We start from the raw sequence: 15,451 nt of genomic DNA on the forward strand, positions 1-15,451 counted from the left end.
TAGAGTGGGGTCTGAGGAGGTTTATCCAACAACAGAGTTTCTGTGCCTTCTGTTGCTCTCTACCCCTCCCCAGAGTTAGCGGAAGCAGTGTAGGCCCTGTGAAATAATAGTTAAAGAATGACAATATTCTTAATTAGCCTATGTCACAGTTCCCCTTATGACCTGGACCCCCTGAGCAACTCCTTAAGGATCTCTTGCCCCGTAAGAGTCCCGCCTTCCTTCTTTTTCCTTCCCCTTCCAATAATGTGGGGTTTAGGCTGTAGGTGTGGCGTGACTCACACTCTAAACACAGGGTCTAATCACAACAGTATACTGGTAAATTAAAGCAAACAAATCACAACTAAAAGGATTTACACAATAGAGCTGAGTGATACAAAAGGCCTTAAGAGAAAATAAAAGTTGCAAAATGCAAGTTCCTGTAACCTAGCTGTACTTAAGACTTCTCCAGGCTGCTGCTTCCAGCTCCCACTTCCTGCTCTGGTTTCTCTCTCTCTCTTTTTATACCCTCCTTCCCCAAAACCAAAAGTACAGTTTCAAACCTGAAGAAATAAAACTTAACGGGGGAAATGAAACTGAAACTTAACCGGGCAAATGAAACTACTCCTCTCAGGGACACCACTCCCAACAAAAAAAAACAGGCCTCTAAGCCTGACCCTTTTCCCCTTTGCCTCTGTAGGCCTCAAACCTTCACAGCATAATTCATACTCTGCATGTGTGTGTATGTGTGTGTGTGCGTTTGCGTGTGTGTGAGAGAGAGAGAGAGAGAGAGAGAGATTGTAACCTGCACAGTATCTTTAGGAATTAAGAAAAAGCCCAAACAAGCAGCTCAGCGAGCTCAGATCGCTCCTCTTCCCCAGGTGTACCGACTGTTCTTCGGCAGCTCTCCCACCTCTGCGGATGGTTTCCATGAGCCGTGGGACCGGCTCAGCACGGCCGAGAAGCTGCTTCACCTGGAGGTGAGATGAAGCCTTTGGCCCGGGGTGCATTACGCCGGGGGGGGGTGCGGTGCTGGTGGACCCCCCATGCGCATGGTGGGTGCTGGGAGTCTTACAGGGAATGATGGAGTTGGTGTACCTTGTTCCCTTCCTGCAGGGAACGGCTTCCAGCGTCCCAAAGCAGGAGCGCATAACCGAGATGGCTGATCACAGAGTGGTTATGCTTTTAAAGGCTCGGAGGTCCTGCGTCCTGAGCCTTTGCATTCTAAATCTGTAGATGTTATTGTTTTGAATTGTTGTTAATGGTTTTATATTATGTTTTATCATGTTGTAGTTTAGCATTTTAATTTTTGTGAACTGCTCAGAGGGCTTTGGCAATTGGGCCAGATAGAAATATTGATGATGATAATATTGTGTGTGTGTGTGTGTGTGTATATATATAATATTAATAACAACAACAACAATAACCATGGAGATTCGACTAAGAGTAAGTAAACCACACAAGGGTAGGATCAAGCCCTGACGCCTCCCACATTATGTGCAACGAGTATCTCCCCAGAGATCACCCCCTGGAAGGGACTGTCTGGACTGTTGGCAGGCTGAGCACTGTGCATTGAACAGAGAATTGGTGTGACACCAGTTTTTTGGAGGGGCTTGTTGGTCCATTTCCGCAGTGAGCGTGCCAGGCCTGTTAGCAATATGAAATCCAGCTGTTATGGGGGTGGGTGGGTCTGTCTCCATCCTGAGGTGAGATGGACATGCAGGATCCTTGGCAGGTGGGGAAACAGATGTGCAGCAAAACTAGGCAGTTCGTAGGTTAACAGAGATGGAGGCCCACTTCAAGTGGTGAGCTAGGTCAACGAAGAAGGTGATAGGAGCCAGACGGGGTAGCTTGACATGGTGCAGCCTTCCCCAAGTCGCCACCTTCCATAACTGGCTGGGGGATTGTGGGAGTTGTAGTCCAACACATCTGGATGGTGGCAGCTTGGGGAAGGCCGACCTGGGTGTTGGAGGAAGCGTACTTTCAGAGGATGAATCCCTGTCTGCATGTGATGTAAAACCCTCTCCCCACCTCTCTCTTCTCCAGGAAAGCCTTCTGGGGAGCCTGAGGACAGTGGAAGATGGGCTGGTCCGACAGGTGTTGCACCACCCTCAGAAGGGCCCCCCCAAGAAGGCGCTCCTGCACCTCCTCTCCCAAGCCCTGGGCCTCACCAGCCCTGCGGCAGAGTCCTCCGGTTCCTACAACCCTCAAGCCTTTGTGAAGGACATGGAGGTGAGGGAACGAGGGTGGAAGCAAGACTCCATGTTGTGGGGACATGAGGGGTGGGTGGTGAGAAGACGGCAGCAAGCGGAACCTCTGGAGGGTGCTGGGTCTCCCCAGAGCTCACTCTGGAATTGGTTGATGATGCTGGCAGAGGGTTACAGAAATCACAGAAGTCGCATAATTGATGCATACTCTAGATAATTTAACAACATATTCTAAACTGGGGTGGGCAGAAGGTGGATCTCCAGATGTTTGGGACTTCAACTCCCAGAAGCCCCTGCCAGCATGGCCAGTGGTCAGAAATTCTGGGAGTCGAAGTCCAAAATGTCCGGGGATCTACTTTCTCCCCACCCCTGTTCTAAAGCACTATTTTTGTGTGCTGTTGCAAGCCAAAGGTAGGCTGCCACCACCCCTTGCATCCACCTGAGCAGGGGTCTCTCAGATCTTGCGGGACACTCTTGAGGCTCAGAGAGTTGGGGTTCACTCTACCACAGCTTCTTCCCAAGCCTCAGGCCTAAAACGTTAAACAGTAGCAAATAACCAAGCAGAAGGTACCAATTTAGTACCAAGGCTTACTTGGAAGGAAGCACACCAACTCTTGAGGTAGGTGTTAAGTTTATTTACATAGGAAAAAAGGAGCAAAAAGAACCAGAGTAACTTTTGGAATCAGCACTTCAGCAGAAAATAACAGAAGTTACCTACTCCTGTCTCTGCATGGTTCTTCCATAGGACAAGGCCCCAAAAAGCGATGCTGAAAGTCACAAGCCAAAAACATGATGAAGACGATGGGCAGCTACAGCCCCCTCTTTTTATACTCAAGTCCCTGACATCTCCAAGGAGATTTCTGTTAGCCAGTCACAGGCTGACTGGAAGAGCATTCCCAAACCCTGGTGGGGGGTGGGGTGGGGTGGGGTGGATAACGGTTCCCACAGGAGCACATAGATCATTCAGTCAAATTAACTGAATTTTGCTCTGAGCTTGGAGCTAGAGACATCTTGTGGTAACGCTCACGCAGGTGGTTGTGTCACCACATGCAACTTCAGCCTGGCCACATGGAGTCTTGCAGACAGTCAGAGTGCAGAAAGAAACGGGGGGTTCTTGACAGTGGTTCTCAAACTTTCTACCATAAGGGAGCCTGTCACATTATCTGCTGAGGGATGCCCGCTGCGGGCCCTTGTGCCGAGTGGAGGGTTCTGGGTATATTCTGTCAGAGCCAGGGAGGCATCAGGCTGTCGGGATCAACATTGCTTTTCACCAGCACCCTGAGGTTGACCAACCAGAGGCGGCAGCAAAATGGTGGCTCTGGGGAGTGGAGTCTCATGCAGGATAGTGACAAAGGCACCAGTTCTCTGCTTCATCAATGTTTCGATTTGCACCCCACCCCAGAACATCCTTTTCACACCGACTGTGCTGGAGAGCCTCACATGCCGCCAGAGTCAGGACGAGCTGAAACGCATCCTTGTTGTCCCAGCAAGCCAGCGCCCCCTTCTACATGCGTACCAGGCCGCGGCCTGCAACAGGAGTGCCAGCCTGCGCAAGGACTATTTCGGGCAGCTGGCCGCTGAGCTGAAGGAGCAGTTGGATGCCCGCAAGATCATCGCTCAGGTGAGTCCAAGAAAGGGCAGGATGGCCAGGCAGCCTCATGTGGGGGTCATCCCAGGCTTCCGGCAGCATCAACAGCATGGTGTATTCCCACCTGGGCTGGGCGCCTAGTGTGTGGCTTGGCCACCAAGTTTGGAGGCTGGCAACTTGTTTTCATAGAATCATAGAATAGTAGGGCTGGAAGGGGCCTGTAAGACCCTTGAGTCCAACCCCCTGCTCAATGGAAGAATCCAAGTCAGAGCACCCCTGACAGATGGCTGTCCAGCTTCACCTTGAACGCCTCCAGTATGGGAGAGCCCACCACCTCCCTAGGTATTTTGTCACGGAGTTGCCTGTTTTAGTTGAATTGCAAGTTGTCTGGACAGCATTTGGCTTGATTCCCGGCAGCTGCTGGCAGTCTGATCCTGGGCGCTGGGATTTCTTCGGATTTTGCACATGCACGCTAATGCACAGTTTTTTAAAAAAGACGTCCTCAGGGCCAGCGTCAGAGATAGGCGTGGTCAGGCACCTGCCGAGGGCCCGCGCCCCAGCAGGGCCCCACAGAAGGAGCTCCTGGGACTGCTGCTCCTCTTCCCCATGGCGGCCTGCGCGTCCCCCTGCCTCTCGCTGTGGCCCAGGCAAGGGAGGTGGGGAGCAGGAGGAGCGGGAGACGCCCTGGCCGCCGGGCTCCCTGGCGCTCTGCAAAGAAGTGGCAGCAGTGATGAGAAAGCGGAAGAGAGCAACAGCAGCTGGTGGCAGGGGTGGTGAGAAGGCGGACTCCCTGAGGGGGGAGCCCATGGGGGGTGTCTTCCCCAAGGGCCCCCTCAAACCTGGAGCCGGCCCTGCAGGTGCTGCTGAACGGTAAAGAGGCATAAGAACCGCAGCCGCCCTTCTCCCCAATTTTATATGTCCCCCAGCCCCACGCCCCTCATCTGTCTGTGCACTTTTCCCGTTTGGACGAACTGGAGGGCAGGCGACAAATGAGGATGGGAGCAGAGGCCGATCCGAGCACTGAGCCAGTCGGGGCAAGTGCAGTGGGCCTGCGCGCCCTTGGCTCTCCCACCCCCTGACTCCTCCCTTGCCCTCGGCCCCACAGCTGAAACTCGACGAGGTGAACGGCACCACGGCCCGGAACCGGCTCCGTGCCCTGCTGGAGGACTTGATGGAGATGGAGAGCGTCCTGCAGGATGTGGACATCCTCTCGGCGCTGGCCAAGCTGCTCCCCCAGGGGGCGTGTGCCACCAAGGCTCCCCCCGCTGCCTCAAATGGCACCGTCTCGACCGGGAACTTCAGCTCCGGCACCAATTCCAGCACAGAGGAGGGCAAGGGGGAGAGCGAGCCGCCCACTGAGGACCCCCGCGGGCAGTGCTCGGCCTTCGTCCAGCTGTGGGCCGGCCTGCAGCCCATCCTCTGCGGCAACAACCGGTAAGGCTTATGGGTCCAAAGCCAGGTCTCTGGTGGGCCTCAGTGAGGCTTCTTGCGGCCTCCTCAGGAAGTCGCAGCCCGGGCTCGAAGTACAGCACGTGTCTGGGCTCCCTTCGAAGTGCGTGTGTTGACCTCTTAAAGGCCGAAATCAGGCATGCAGAACCTCTTTCAGGCCAAGGGCTGAATTCCATTTCAGAGAAGCCCTCAGGGGCAGCGTTCTGGTGGTGGGCAAGGCCAAAGGTGTGAGGCTCGGGGCCAAAACTCAGAACTGCCAGCCAGTGTGAGCGTCAAGCTCTTTCTGCCCAGTAACTCAGCCTCAGGGAGGCATTTCAATGTTTTAGAACTGGGGAAAAACTGCACAAAGCTGGGAATCACCCAGCAAAAGGCAGTTGGGGGATGAAGGGTGGAGCTTGGGGAAAGGGCGTGGCCTTCTCGGGAACCTCGGAGGGCTGGATTTGGCCCTCACTGAGCTTCTGCTCCCCTGGCCTAAATGATCTGAGGCCAGAATCTCTCAAGAATGGCTTTCCTCCATGCAAGCTCTCCCAACAAGTTTGTTCATCTCCTTTGGTCTCTTGCCGTCAGAAGCATGGCGGGTGGCTACCCAAGACGGAGCCTTTTCGGTCCTGGCTCCCAAGATAGCTCCCCCAAAGGCCCCGTCACCGCCTTCTCTTAGGTGAGCAGTAGCGATGTCAGTGGCTGTTTCCAAAACTGTCACTTGTGGAACACACTATAAATGTGACTCTAGGAAACAAATGTTTCCCATGGTTTGATGGATATCCCCACTCGGGAGCAGTTTTTTAAGGATGAGCAAACCCCACCTTTGCCAAGAGCTGTGAGCGCGGTGCTTCCAGGCAATGGCCCTGCCTCCTTCACAGCATTTCTCAGGGGGCCTCGTCTTCTACTTGCAACCCTTCCGTATCTTCCCACTGCTCCCTCCATCCTTTATTCTGACCACAGAAATGCGCTAAGATGGACCAACTACGCAGTGTCTTCTGTCTGGTAGCACTAGGAACAAGTGGAGGCTGGGGGCTCCGATGTCACTGGGATGGTGAATCCGCTCCGGGTTTCTGTCAGAACCAGACAGAACTCTAAAGGAGCTCTCCAAGGGTGCTTTGCACCTTCTGTGCCTTAGTTAACTTCCATCACTAATTGCAAAGCACCTTGGAAAGCATCTTTAGATAACTCTGGTTCTGACCGAGACCCAGAGTGGGTTTGGAGCCACCAGCCTTCACTGCTAGGAACCCTCTGCCTGGAAGCACCCCAGTACGTTTTTCTCCTCTCTGCAGGACCATTGAGCCCGAGGCCCTAAAACAAGGGAACATGAGCTCGCTGGGGTTCACTAGCAAGGAACGACGGAATCTGGGCCTCCTTGTTCACCTCATGACCAGCAACCCCAAGATCCTCTATGCTCCCGTCGGCACTGAAGTGGACAAGGTCATCCTGAAGGTGAGGCAGTGGGAGAAGTCGACTTTGGGATACGTTACAATAGCGTTCTCCAGCCTGGTGGCCTCCAGATGCTGGGAGTTGTAGTCCAACACATCTGGAAGCCACTAGGCTGGAGAAGGCTGTGTTGCAAGATCCCTTTTTTATTTTCCCCTCCCTTGCTCGGGAAGAGTGTTGCTCTTATCGACCACAGCCTTACAAGGTTAATCCTGTTCCTCCGCTGGAAGCGAAAGCTCGGCCACGCTGCAGGCATGCATTTGTTTTATTCCAGCTTTACCGCTATGATTTATCCTCAAAGGGTTCTGGGAATTTGTATTTTTGGTGGGGGTGCTGAGAACTCTAAATCCCACTCCCTGCCCCCTTCTCCAAGAGCTACAGTTCCCAGATTTTCCTGGAGGAGAAGTAGGGCTGGCCCTACCTGGAGACGGGGTGATGCCATCGCCTCAGGTGGCACATGCTGGGGGCAGCAGCAAGGTGTTGGAGGAGAGAGCCCTGCCCCCTCTCAGCACCCACTCTGTGGAAGACCCTCCTTGTGTCGTTCAGGAGGCAGAAAACACGGCATCTTTTAAACACCTCCTGAAAACACACCTGTTCGCCCAGGCTTTCCCTGGGCAAACGCCACTCCATTTTACTGTTCCTTGATTTTTTACTGTAGTTGGTAGTGTTTTTAATGCTGTGTTTTAATGCAGTGGCTTTAATATTGCATTTTAATATTGTGAACTGCTGAGACATTTTATTATATGCAGCAGTATATAAATACCACAAATAATTACACGAGTGAGCGCCCCTGCTGCCTTCAGGTGTGGCGGAAGAGGTTGTTCCACCGCCAGGGTCAAAGACGGATTCAAGTGCCCGCTCAGTGGGCTCTTTTGCCTGGAATGGGAGGGGGTCATAGAGTCATGGAACAGTAGGGCTGGAAGGGGCCTAAAGGCCATCGAGTCCAGCCCCTGCTCAGCTCAAGAATCCAAGCCAGAGCATCCCCGACAGGTGGCTGTCCAGCCTCATCTTGAATGCCTCCAGTGGGGGAGAGCCCTCCACCTCCCTACGGAATGGGTTCCACTGTCGTATTGCTCCAACAGTCTGGAAGTTTTTCCTGATGTTCCACCGGAATCTGGCTTCCTGTCACTTGAGCCCATTATTCTGTGTCCTGCACTCTGGCATGATCGAGTGCAGGACACAGAATAATGGGCTATCTTGTCCTTCACCTCAGGCAGCAAAGTGTGTTGTTGAGGACAGGGAATGAATGCTAAGCCAGGTGAAGTCTGCAGTGTAAATATTCTTTCTTTCTTTCTTTCTTTCTTTCTTTCTTTCTTTCTTTCTTTCTTGGCTACAGTTTGGGGTTACTCCTCTGAAGGCAGCTCATAACACAAGGCAGCTCACAACAGGGTGCAAAACCTCAGTGCTGGGGGCCAAATTTGGCCCCCAGGGTTCCCCAAAAGGCTCTGCCCCCTTCCCCTGGCCTCACCCTCTTTCCCCCAACCACCAAGTGTTTCCTGGCTTTTATGCAGGGTTTTCCCCATTCTGAAAGGGAAATGGCCTCCCCTAAGCCTTAGCTAGCAGTAGGAGCTTTGAGCTAAAATAGGCTGGTATTTGAGGGAGGGGGGTTGCTTCACCTCTTTTGCCTCTGGCTCTGCCCGCCACTGGAATGTGGCTCCTGAGAGCTACTGCAAAATTTAATTTGGCCCTTGGCCTGCATGAACGTGGTTTTGCGATGGCTCCAGGGAACCTTTGTGGGCCGAGGCAGTGAATGCCAATTGCTGAGGATGTGACCAGACAGCCACCTTCTTCCTGCCTTGCTTGGGAGCCTCTCAGCATGGGCTAGCTGGACTTCTTGGTTTCGATCCAGGAAAGCAGTTCTTCCATCCCCACAGCCAAAGGCGTGCACTGTTTTTATTGCCCCAGCCCCAGAAGGCTGTGTGCACATGTTGTTCTCTGCCATTGGACAATGTGCTCCCTTGTCCTTGGCCCTTGTCATGCTGCAGGCCAACGAGACCTTTGCCTTCGTCGGGAATGTGACCCGCTATGCCCAGGTCTGGCTGAACGTCTCGGCCGAGATCCGCAGCTTCCTGGAGGAGGGCAAATGGCAGCAACGGATCCGCTGGCTGCAGCAGGTATGCTAACGGCAGGTCGGGTGGTCTTCCGGCTCCACCCCACCTGGGCCACAGTGGAACAGGCAGGAAGTGGACTTGTCCACAGCTATAGCAACACGGTGCTGAAAGGCCTGGGCCCAAGCGAGAGGAGAGAACTGCTCAGGACAGGGTTGATGCGAGTGCTGGTGCTGTCTCAGAATTCCACAGCGCGCCCCAAGAGAGAGGGTGCCTGTGTTTCTGCCATGGGCTGAGGACATCTTCTCTGAAGTGTGCTGTGGCCACAGACGGCTGTCTGATGGCTCTGGTTGCAGGCTCCCTGTTATTATTTCTGTTCTTCCACTTATATCCCGCCTTTCCCTCCAAGCAGCCCAAGGTGGTGCACGGAATCTTCTTCCTCTCCATGTTTTTATCCTCACAACAACCCTGTGAGGTAGATGAGGGCTGAGAGTCAGGGACTGGCCCACAGTCACTGAGTGGGGACTATAGAACGTCAGGTCTCCCAAGGGCTGGCCCAACATTCCAACCGCTATGCTGCACTGGCTCTCTGCTTTTATTTATTTAGTAAGCCTCTAGTCCCTTTTATGTATGGAGTTCTAAGGCAATACCATAGAGGAGGCGTTATTTTCAACCCAGCTGCTCGGGAAGAACTCTGCCGGCTCCAGCCTGCTGCTGTGGTGGTTAATAAGGGCAGAGGCTCTGGAATGAGTGACAGGCCCCTTCTGTGGGCTGGCCTTCTCCCATCTGCCGTGCTGGCTGGGGCATGCTGGGAGTAGGAGTCCAGCCCATCTGGATGGCACCAGGTTGGGGAAGGAGATGGAGGCGCTCACTCGCTTTTAGGGCTTCTTAAAAGTGGGCCACCCATTCCACCAAGTAGATTGCTCCCTCCTGCTTCAGGGCAGGAATCTCGGATGGTGCCGTAGTCCAGGTCCGAGTCTTTGTGCCTCTTGCCCAGGAGCGTCCACTCCCCCTGGCAGCGGCTCTCCAGACTTCCAGGCAGAGAAGGGTCTTCTTCCCATCTCCTGCCCTCTGCTCCATTTTGACTGGAGAGGCTGCCCAGGACCTGGGACCATCAGTGTGCAAAGCCGGGGCTCCAGCACCGAGCTACCGTCCCCCTTCAATGGGCTGTCTGCTGACAGAGCGGACAATTTTGGGGGATGGGCCTTGAGTCTCTTGAGCAAGGCTGGGCAACTTCAGAGGCTCCGGGGACCAAGTTCCCTCTGTGGGCCGCTTCCCCACTCCACTGGAAGTTCTGGGGAGCACAAATGTGCGTTAAAGAGGTGCATGCTCCCTGTGGCTCTTGTTTTAAGGTGAAAAGGTGGGTGACGGTTTGCTGCTGCCATTGGCAAATTCAGCAGCAATTCGGCAGAGACTTGAGAAGGGTGGTGAGGGCTGCAAGAAAGGCTGGGGGGTGCATGCCTTGTGTTGCCCACCCCTGCTCTAGAGAGAGCCAAGAACAGTCCCTTAACACCTTTCTCCAAATGATGGTGCAGCAAGTCTCCCTGCTGGGCCTGGGTCTTGCGCCGGTGCTTTCATAGAATAGAATCATAGAATAGTATGGTTGGAAGGGGCCTACAAGGCCATCGAGTCCAACCCCTGGGGCTTTCAACAGAGCATGCATGCACAAGAGCTGGAAGAATGGAAGAGGGGCCCACGGTGGAGCTCTGTTGTGCTTCCCACGAGTCCCCTGATCAGCCCATGGAGTTCCACTCCTGATGCCATCGTTGTCTGAGGTCACGCTGCCATCTGCTAGGAGCAGAGCCTTTCCTGCCATGGCCCCCTGAGGGCTCAAATGACATCACACCGTTGTGTGAGCATGTGCGTACATGTAGAAGCTGCTCCTTTGCCCCTCTGCCTGCTACGTTTGTCCATTACCTGCAGATCACTGCTGATCTACACAAGCATCCCGAAATCCTGAATGGCTCAGACAGTGACCTGCTGCACAGCTTCATGGACAGCAACTTCTCTCTGCCCAACACCAGCACTCTCCTGCAGCAGCTGGACACCATCGACAATGCTGCCTGTGGCTGGATCCAGTTCATGTCCAAGGTGGGGGTCCCTGGCCTGGCTCTGGATTAGCCCATTTGCTTGGTTCTGCTCCGGTATTGTCCCGACATTCCAATATCGCAGGTTTTGCCGGCCTGCTCCAGATGTGCTGGAGGGAAAAGGGAGTTGTCGTCCAGCACTTCTGGAGCGTATCACGTCGGGGAAGGCTAGCGGATCCCCTTGAACACTGGCAGAGATCATAGATTTCAGGATCCTGGGAAGGGACTGTGGTACACAGTTTTAAAAAGCAAAAAAACAAAACCCCATTTGCGCTTCACTGGGGAGTTCTCCTTGTTTGTTTGTCTTAAAACAGAGAAATAAATAAAAACACCACTTCCTGTTTTTAAAAGAATAAAAAATGCTTTATGCTATTCTGAAAAACAATTTGTTGTTTAAATAGAAAAATAATAGTTTTAAAAACTTTTAATTAATGAATTTTTTGAAATTGCTAAATTCTGGAAACACAGAACCACAGATGCCGATGTCTTTGATTCTTCTCCAGTAAACATATCTGGGAAAGTGGAAGTTCAAAGTCCGGAGCAGAATCTGACATAGGTGGATCCTGGAGGCACCCCAGTTCCAGCATAATGCCCTGTCCTCCCTGTTCCAAGATGGTGTAGGTGGCCTGGACTCACTGGGTCCAAGGCCGCTGAGTGCCTGGGATGGTCTCACCCAAGGAAAGCTGGTTCTGCCTCGGAGTAGCCGTTGAGAAAAGAGCCATTAAGATGGGAAGCCGCCTGGAGCCTTGTGACATATCGGCCCTAACAAAATCTCTGTCCCCTCTCAACCAGGTCAGCGTGGACATCTTCAAGGGCTTTCCGGACGAGGAGAGCATCGTTAACTACACGCTGAACCAGGCTTACCATGATAACGTCACCGTGTTTGCCAGTACGGTTCTTCCTCGATGCCCCTTCTCCCCTCTCCTGCCGTGACTGGCTTGCCTCTCTTCTCTCTCCCAGTCGTTTTAGTCTGCCTTTCCCAACCTGGTGTCCTCCAGGCTGGCCAGGCTGGCTGGGAGATGCCAAGGGTTGTGCTCCAGTACATCTGGAGTGCAGCAGTTTGCAGAAGGCTTGCAGAAGTAATGCAAACTGAGCCATTTTGCATGACTTTCACTCCTCTTACTTCGCATACTGGCTTTGCTGATTGTGAGTGGGAAGTGGAGAAGGGAAACCCCACCCCCCAAACCATTGGAAATCTCATTCACCATTGCATTCTGGCGTCTCAGATGTCAGCAGTCATGGCTTGCAGGCTTTCCAGCATACCTTTGGGGTAAAAATGAAGGGCTAGAAACTTGCTTTTTTCTTTAAAATGGAAGGTGAGGTGTGTTTTGTAACCAATACTACATTCTGTGCTTTCTACATTCCCACAGCTCTTATTATACCAGTTGACGTCTGCAGATGTTCAGGCTTATTTTGCAGTCATAAGGGCTAGAAACTTGATTTTCATAGAATCATAGAATAGTATAGAATAGTAGGGTTGGAAGGGGCCTACAAGGCCATCGAGTCCAACCCCCTGCTCAATGCAGGAATCCAAGTCAGAGCATCCCTGACAGATGGCTGTCCAGCCTTGTCTTGAATGCCTCCAGTGTGGGAGAGCCCACCACCTCTCTAGGGAATGGGATCCATTTTGAAAACAAACAAAGCAAAACTGATAGCATCTGGGGATGCGGCCTTCTGCAGCACATGAAGAAAACCACAATTTGCATCTGGGATTTGTGGCGGTGTGCTGGAGGAACAACCATGGGAGGGTGATATTGCCCCATGTCTTGCTTGGCCCCAGTAGGAAACCAGGTGCTTTGGTCTGATCCAGCTGCAGGCTTCCTCTTACCTGCTGATGCCTAGTTTGGTCAGACACATCACTGCTTGCTGTTCCCTTTCTCTGTAGCCCTTACTGTGTGTTCTCTCTCCTCCGTGAAGGTGTGATCTTCCAAACCAACAAAGACGGCACCCTCCCGCCCCATGTCATGTACAAGATCCGGCAAAATTCCAGCTTCACGGAGAAGACCAATGAGATCCGCCGGGCATATTGGCGGCCTGGTCCCAACACCGGAGGCCGCTTCTACTTCCTCTATGGCTTTGTCTGGATCCAGGGTGAGTGCGTCCCGCCCCCTCCTCATTGCTAGCTGTGTGCTCGGGCCAAAAATATGTCTCCTCCTCCATCCGCAGGAGCGGTTGTTGCCTCTTCTTACCCTTGTCCCAGTCCTCTGGCCACACGGTTATATCCGCAGGCTGGAGGTGAACGAAATCCTCAGGAGGGTATTGCTTGCTAGGGATGTATGGATTTTGTGAAATCTGTCCCATCTGTGTTCCATGGATTGTCAGGTGCGTTTTGTTCCGTCGTCCGCTCCTTGATGAAATCGGATTTTTTCCAATTTCCCAAATTTGTGGAAAAATGCACAAATCCCCCCCAATTCACAAATCCACCCCAGATGTGCATTTTCATACTTTAGCCTATGGGGGAAATGTGCATTTTTGGCTGGTGTGTTTTTTTAATATATATTTTTCTATGATGAAATTTGTGTAAAATTCTGGAAAGTAAAAAGAAAAAATGGTCTGCAAGTCCACGGAATCCATGTGACTCAGGAAAAGCTGGTCCACTGTGGAAACTGTGGGTTGGATTCATAGAAACCCAAACTTATTTGATTCCGTTGCAGATTTCAAAAGGGGCCAATACAGACACCCCTATCGCTTGCGGAATCCTTGTTTTCTACTCGGCATGCTGAAGAGGCAATCCACCTTGCCTTGCAATCCAGCTTGCCTTTTCAGCAGCAGACAGGACTGCAGTGGAAAGTAAAGCAACAGCAACCCCACAGAATTTCAGTTGTATTCGTGTTTGTGCATGGGGTTTGTTGTTGGATCTCGGCCTGCAAGGACAAATGCAGCCCACTGAAGGGGGCCAAGCAACAACTGGTTCGGTCTCAAGAGCTGGGTCAAAGTCAGAAGCTTTCTAGGAGCCTGGGCAGCCTGACTGGCCCCTTGACGTCACCTGATCCCAGCAGAATTGGTAGCCTCAATGCCACCCGGAGTGGTGGCACTGAAGGGCAACAGAAATGAGGCCAACTTCTCCTGCCCCAGCAAGTTACCATGGTGGCGGCAGAGGTTTCTCTTTCTCTCTCTGCCTGCCAGAGTCCCCGGTTTGAGACCATTTCGCATTTACATTTGACTGGTTTAAGAGCTACTGATAGATGTACTGAGAAAAAGAGATGACCAATGCCGGTCTTCTGTCTCTCTCTCTCTCTCTCTCTCCCCCCATCACTCAAAAGATATGATGGAGCGAGCCATCATCAACGCCTTCGTGGGCCACGATGTGGTTGAACCTGGGAACTATGTCCAGATGTTTCCATACCCGTGCTACACCCGCGATGAGTGAGTACTTGTGTGTGTGTGTGTGTGTGTGTGAGAGAGAGAGAAAGAGAGAGAGCGCACGAGAGAGAGAAGTTCTGGGACATGCAGAACTATGAGAACCAATGTGGCATAGTGGTTTGAGTGCTGAGCTGGAGACTCAGGAGATCCGGGTTCTAGTCCCCACTTGGCCATGTAGCTCACTGGGTGACTTTGGGCCAGTCACTGACTCCCAGCTGAATCTACCTCACAGGGTTGTTGTGAGGATAAAATGGAGAGGCGGAGGAGGACTCGACGGTCAGGCCCCTTCCAACCCTGCTATTCTATGACTGTGTAAGCTGCCTTGGATTCCTTGCAAGAGGGAAAAATGTGGTATATAAGTGGAATAAATAAATACATAATAAAAAATAACTGACTCAGGACAGACGAAAGAAAGGCAGATCTTTTTAATTTGGCTTTTTAAATTGTTGTTACGGGTTTTAAGGTTGTTTTTAATGTTTTACTATTCCTTCGTTTCTAATGTTAGCTACATTTTATTGTGCCTTCATTTGAGGAGGAGGAACATGTAAGCTACCTTTGGTTTCTTGGAAGAAAAGAGGTGGGATATAAATGTAATAAATAAATAAATAAACAATAAAAATCACATAAATATGGAGGGCCTCTAGTCCGAAGGATGAAATGTCTTAAAATTCTCTGAGCTGTGCCCTGTGGGAAGAAGCTTGAGTATATCCCTTCAAGGACCAGGGAGCTCTGTTGTCCCATGGGACGGGGTGGCAAGCTTCTGCCACTGGGCCCAACCACAGATTTGCTAGCCGGCCGTGGCCAATGGCATCTCTGAGGAGCCTTGCCCTGGCTATAAATCATGGGTGCACAACCTGCTGCCCCTGGATGTGAGTTCTGCATCCCTGCGCTCTCCCTGACACTGCCGAATCCCCCTCAAGTCAGCATCACTGCTTCTGTGCCACAAATGTGTGTGTGTGTGTGTGTGTGTGTGTTTGCATGTGGCCCTTATGGGTGGGGTTGTGCACCTCTGCTACAGCTGATGCCCCACCTCTTCCTCTCCCTAGCTTCCTGTTTGTCATTGAGCACATGATGCCCCTCTGCATGGTCATCTCCTGGGTCTACTCGGTGGCCATGATGATCCAGCACATAGTGGCGGAGAAGGAGCACCGCTTGAAAGAGGTAGGACCGCTGGGGCGGTCTGGGGTGGGGAAAGGGTGGGCAGGCTATATTGTCTTCTGAGACCCACTGACACCAAGGAGAGCCACGTTGGCAAAATGGAACCTCCATGTTCGGAAGTAGCATGCCTCTGAACACCAGTTGCGTTTG

At 52.4% G+C, this 15,451-nt stretch overlaps 1 protein-coding gene across 2 annotated transcripts in view; it reads left to right on the top strand.

Moving 5' to 3' along the window:
* The window catches only part of ABCA2 (ATP binding cassette subfamily A member 2), a 110,073-nt gene that overhangs the window by 36,295 nt on the left and 58,327 nt on the right, over positions 1–15,451 (top strand). For both annotated transcript variants that reach the window (XM_084821129.1, XM_084821130.1), the window contains 11 exons: positions 858–956; positions 2,023–2,208; positions 3,586–3,804; positions 4,877–5,205; positions 6,492–6,651; positions 8,631–8,759; positions 10,617–10,784; positions 11,573–11,669; positions 12,698–12,871; positions 14,044–14,146; positions 15,190–15,304. In XM_084821129.1, coding sequence (XP_084677255.1) covers positions 858–956; positions 2,023–2,208; positions 3,586–3,804; positions 4,877–5,205; positions 6,492–6,651; positions 8,631–8,759; positions 10,617–10,784; positions 11,573–11,669; positions 12,698–12,871; positions 14,044–14,146; positions 15,190–15,304 — 1,779 coding nt within the window. The remainder of the gene's footprint in view (positions 1–857; positions 957–2,022; positions 2,209–3,585; positions 3,805–4,876; positions 5,206–6,491; positions 6,652–8,630; positions 8,760–10,616; positions 10,785–11,572; positions 11,670–12,697; positions 12,872–14,043; positions 14,147–15,189; positions 15,305–15,451) is intronic.

The sequence above is a fragment of the Heloderma suspectum genome, chromosome 14 (assembly GCF_057233095.1).
Source record: "Heloderma suspectum isolate Gila_16-S chromosome 14, 16-S_ref, whole genome shotgun sequence".
Classification (NCBI taxonomy): domain Eukaryota; kingdom Metazoa; phylum Chordata; class Lepidosauria; order Squamata; family Helodermatidae; genus Heloderma; species Heloderma suspectum.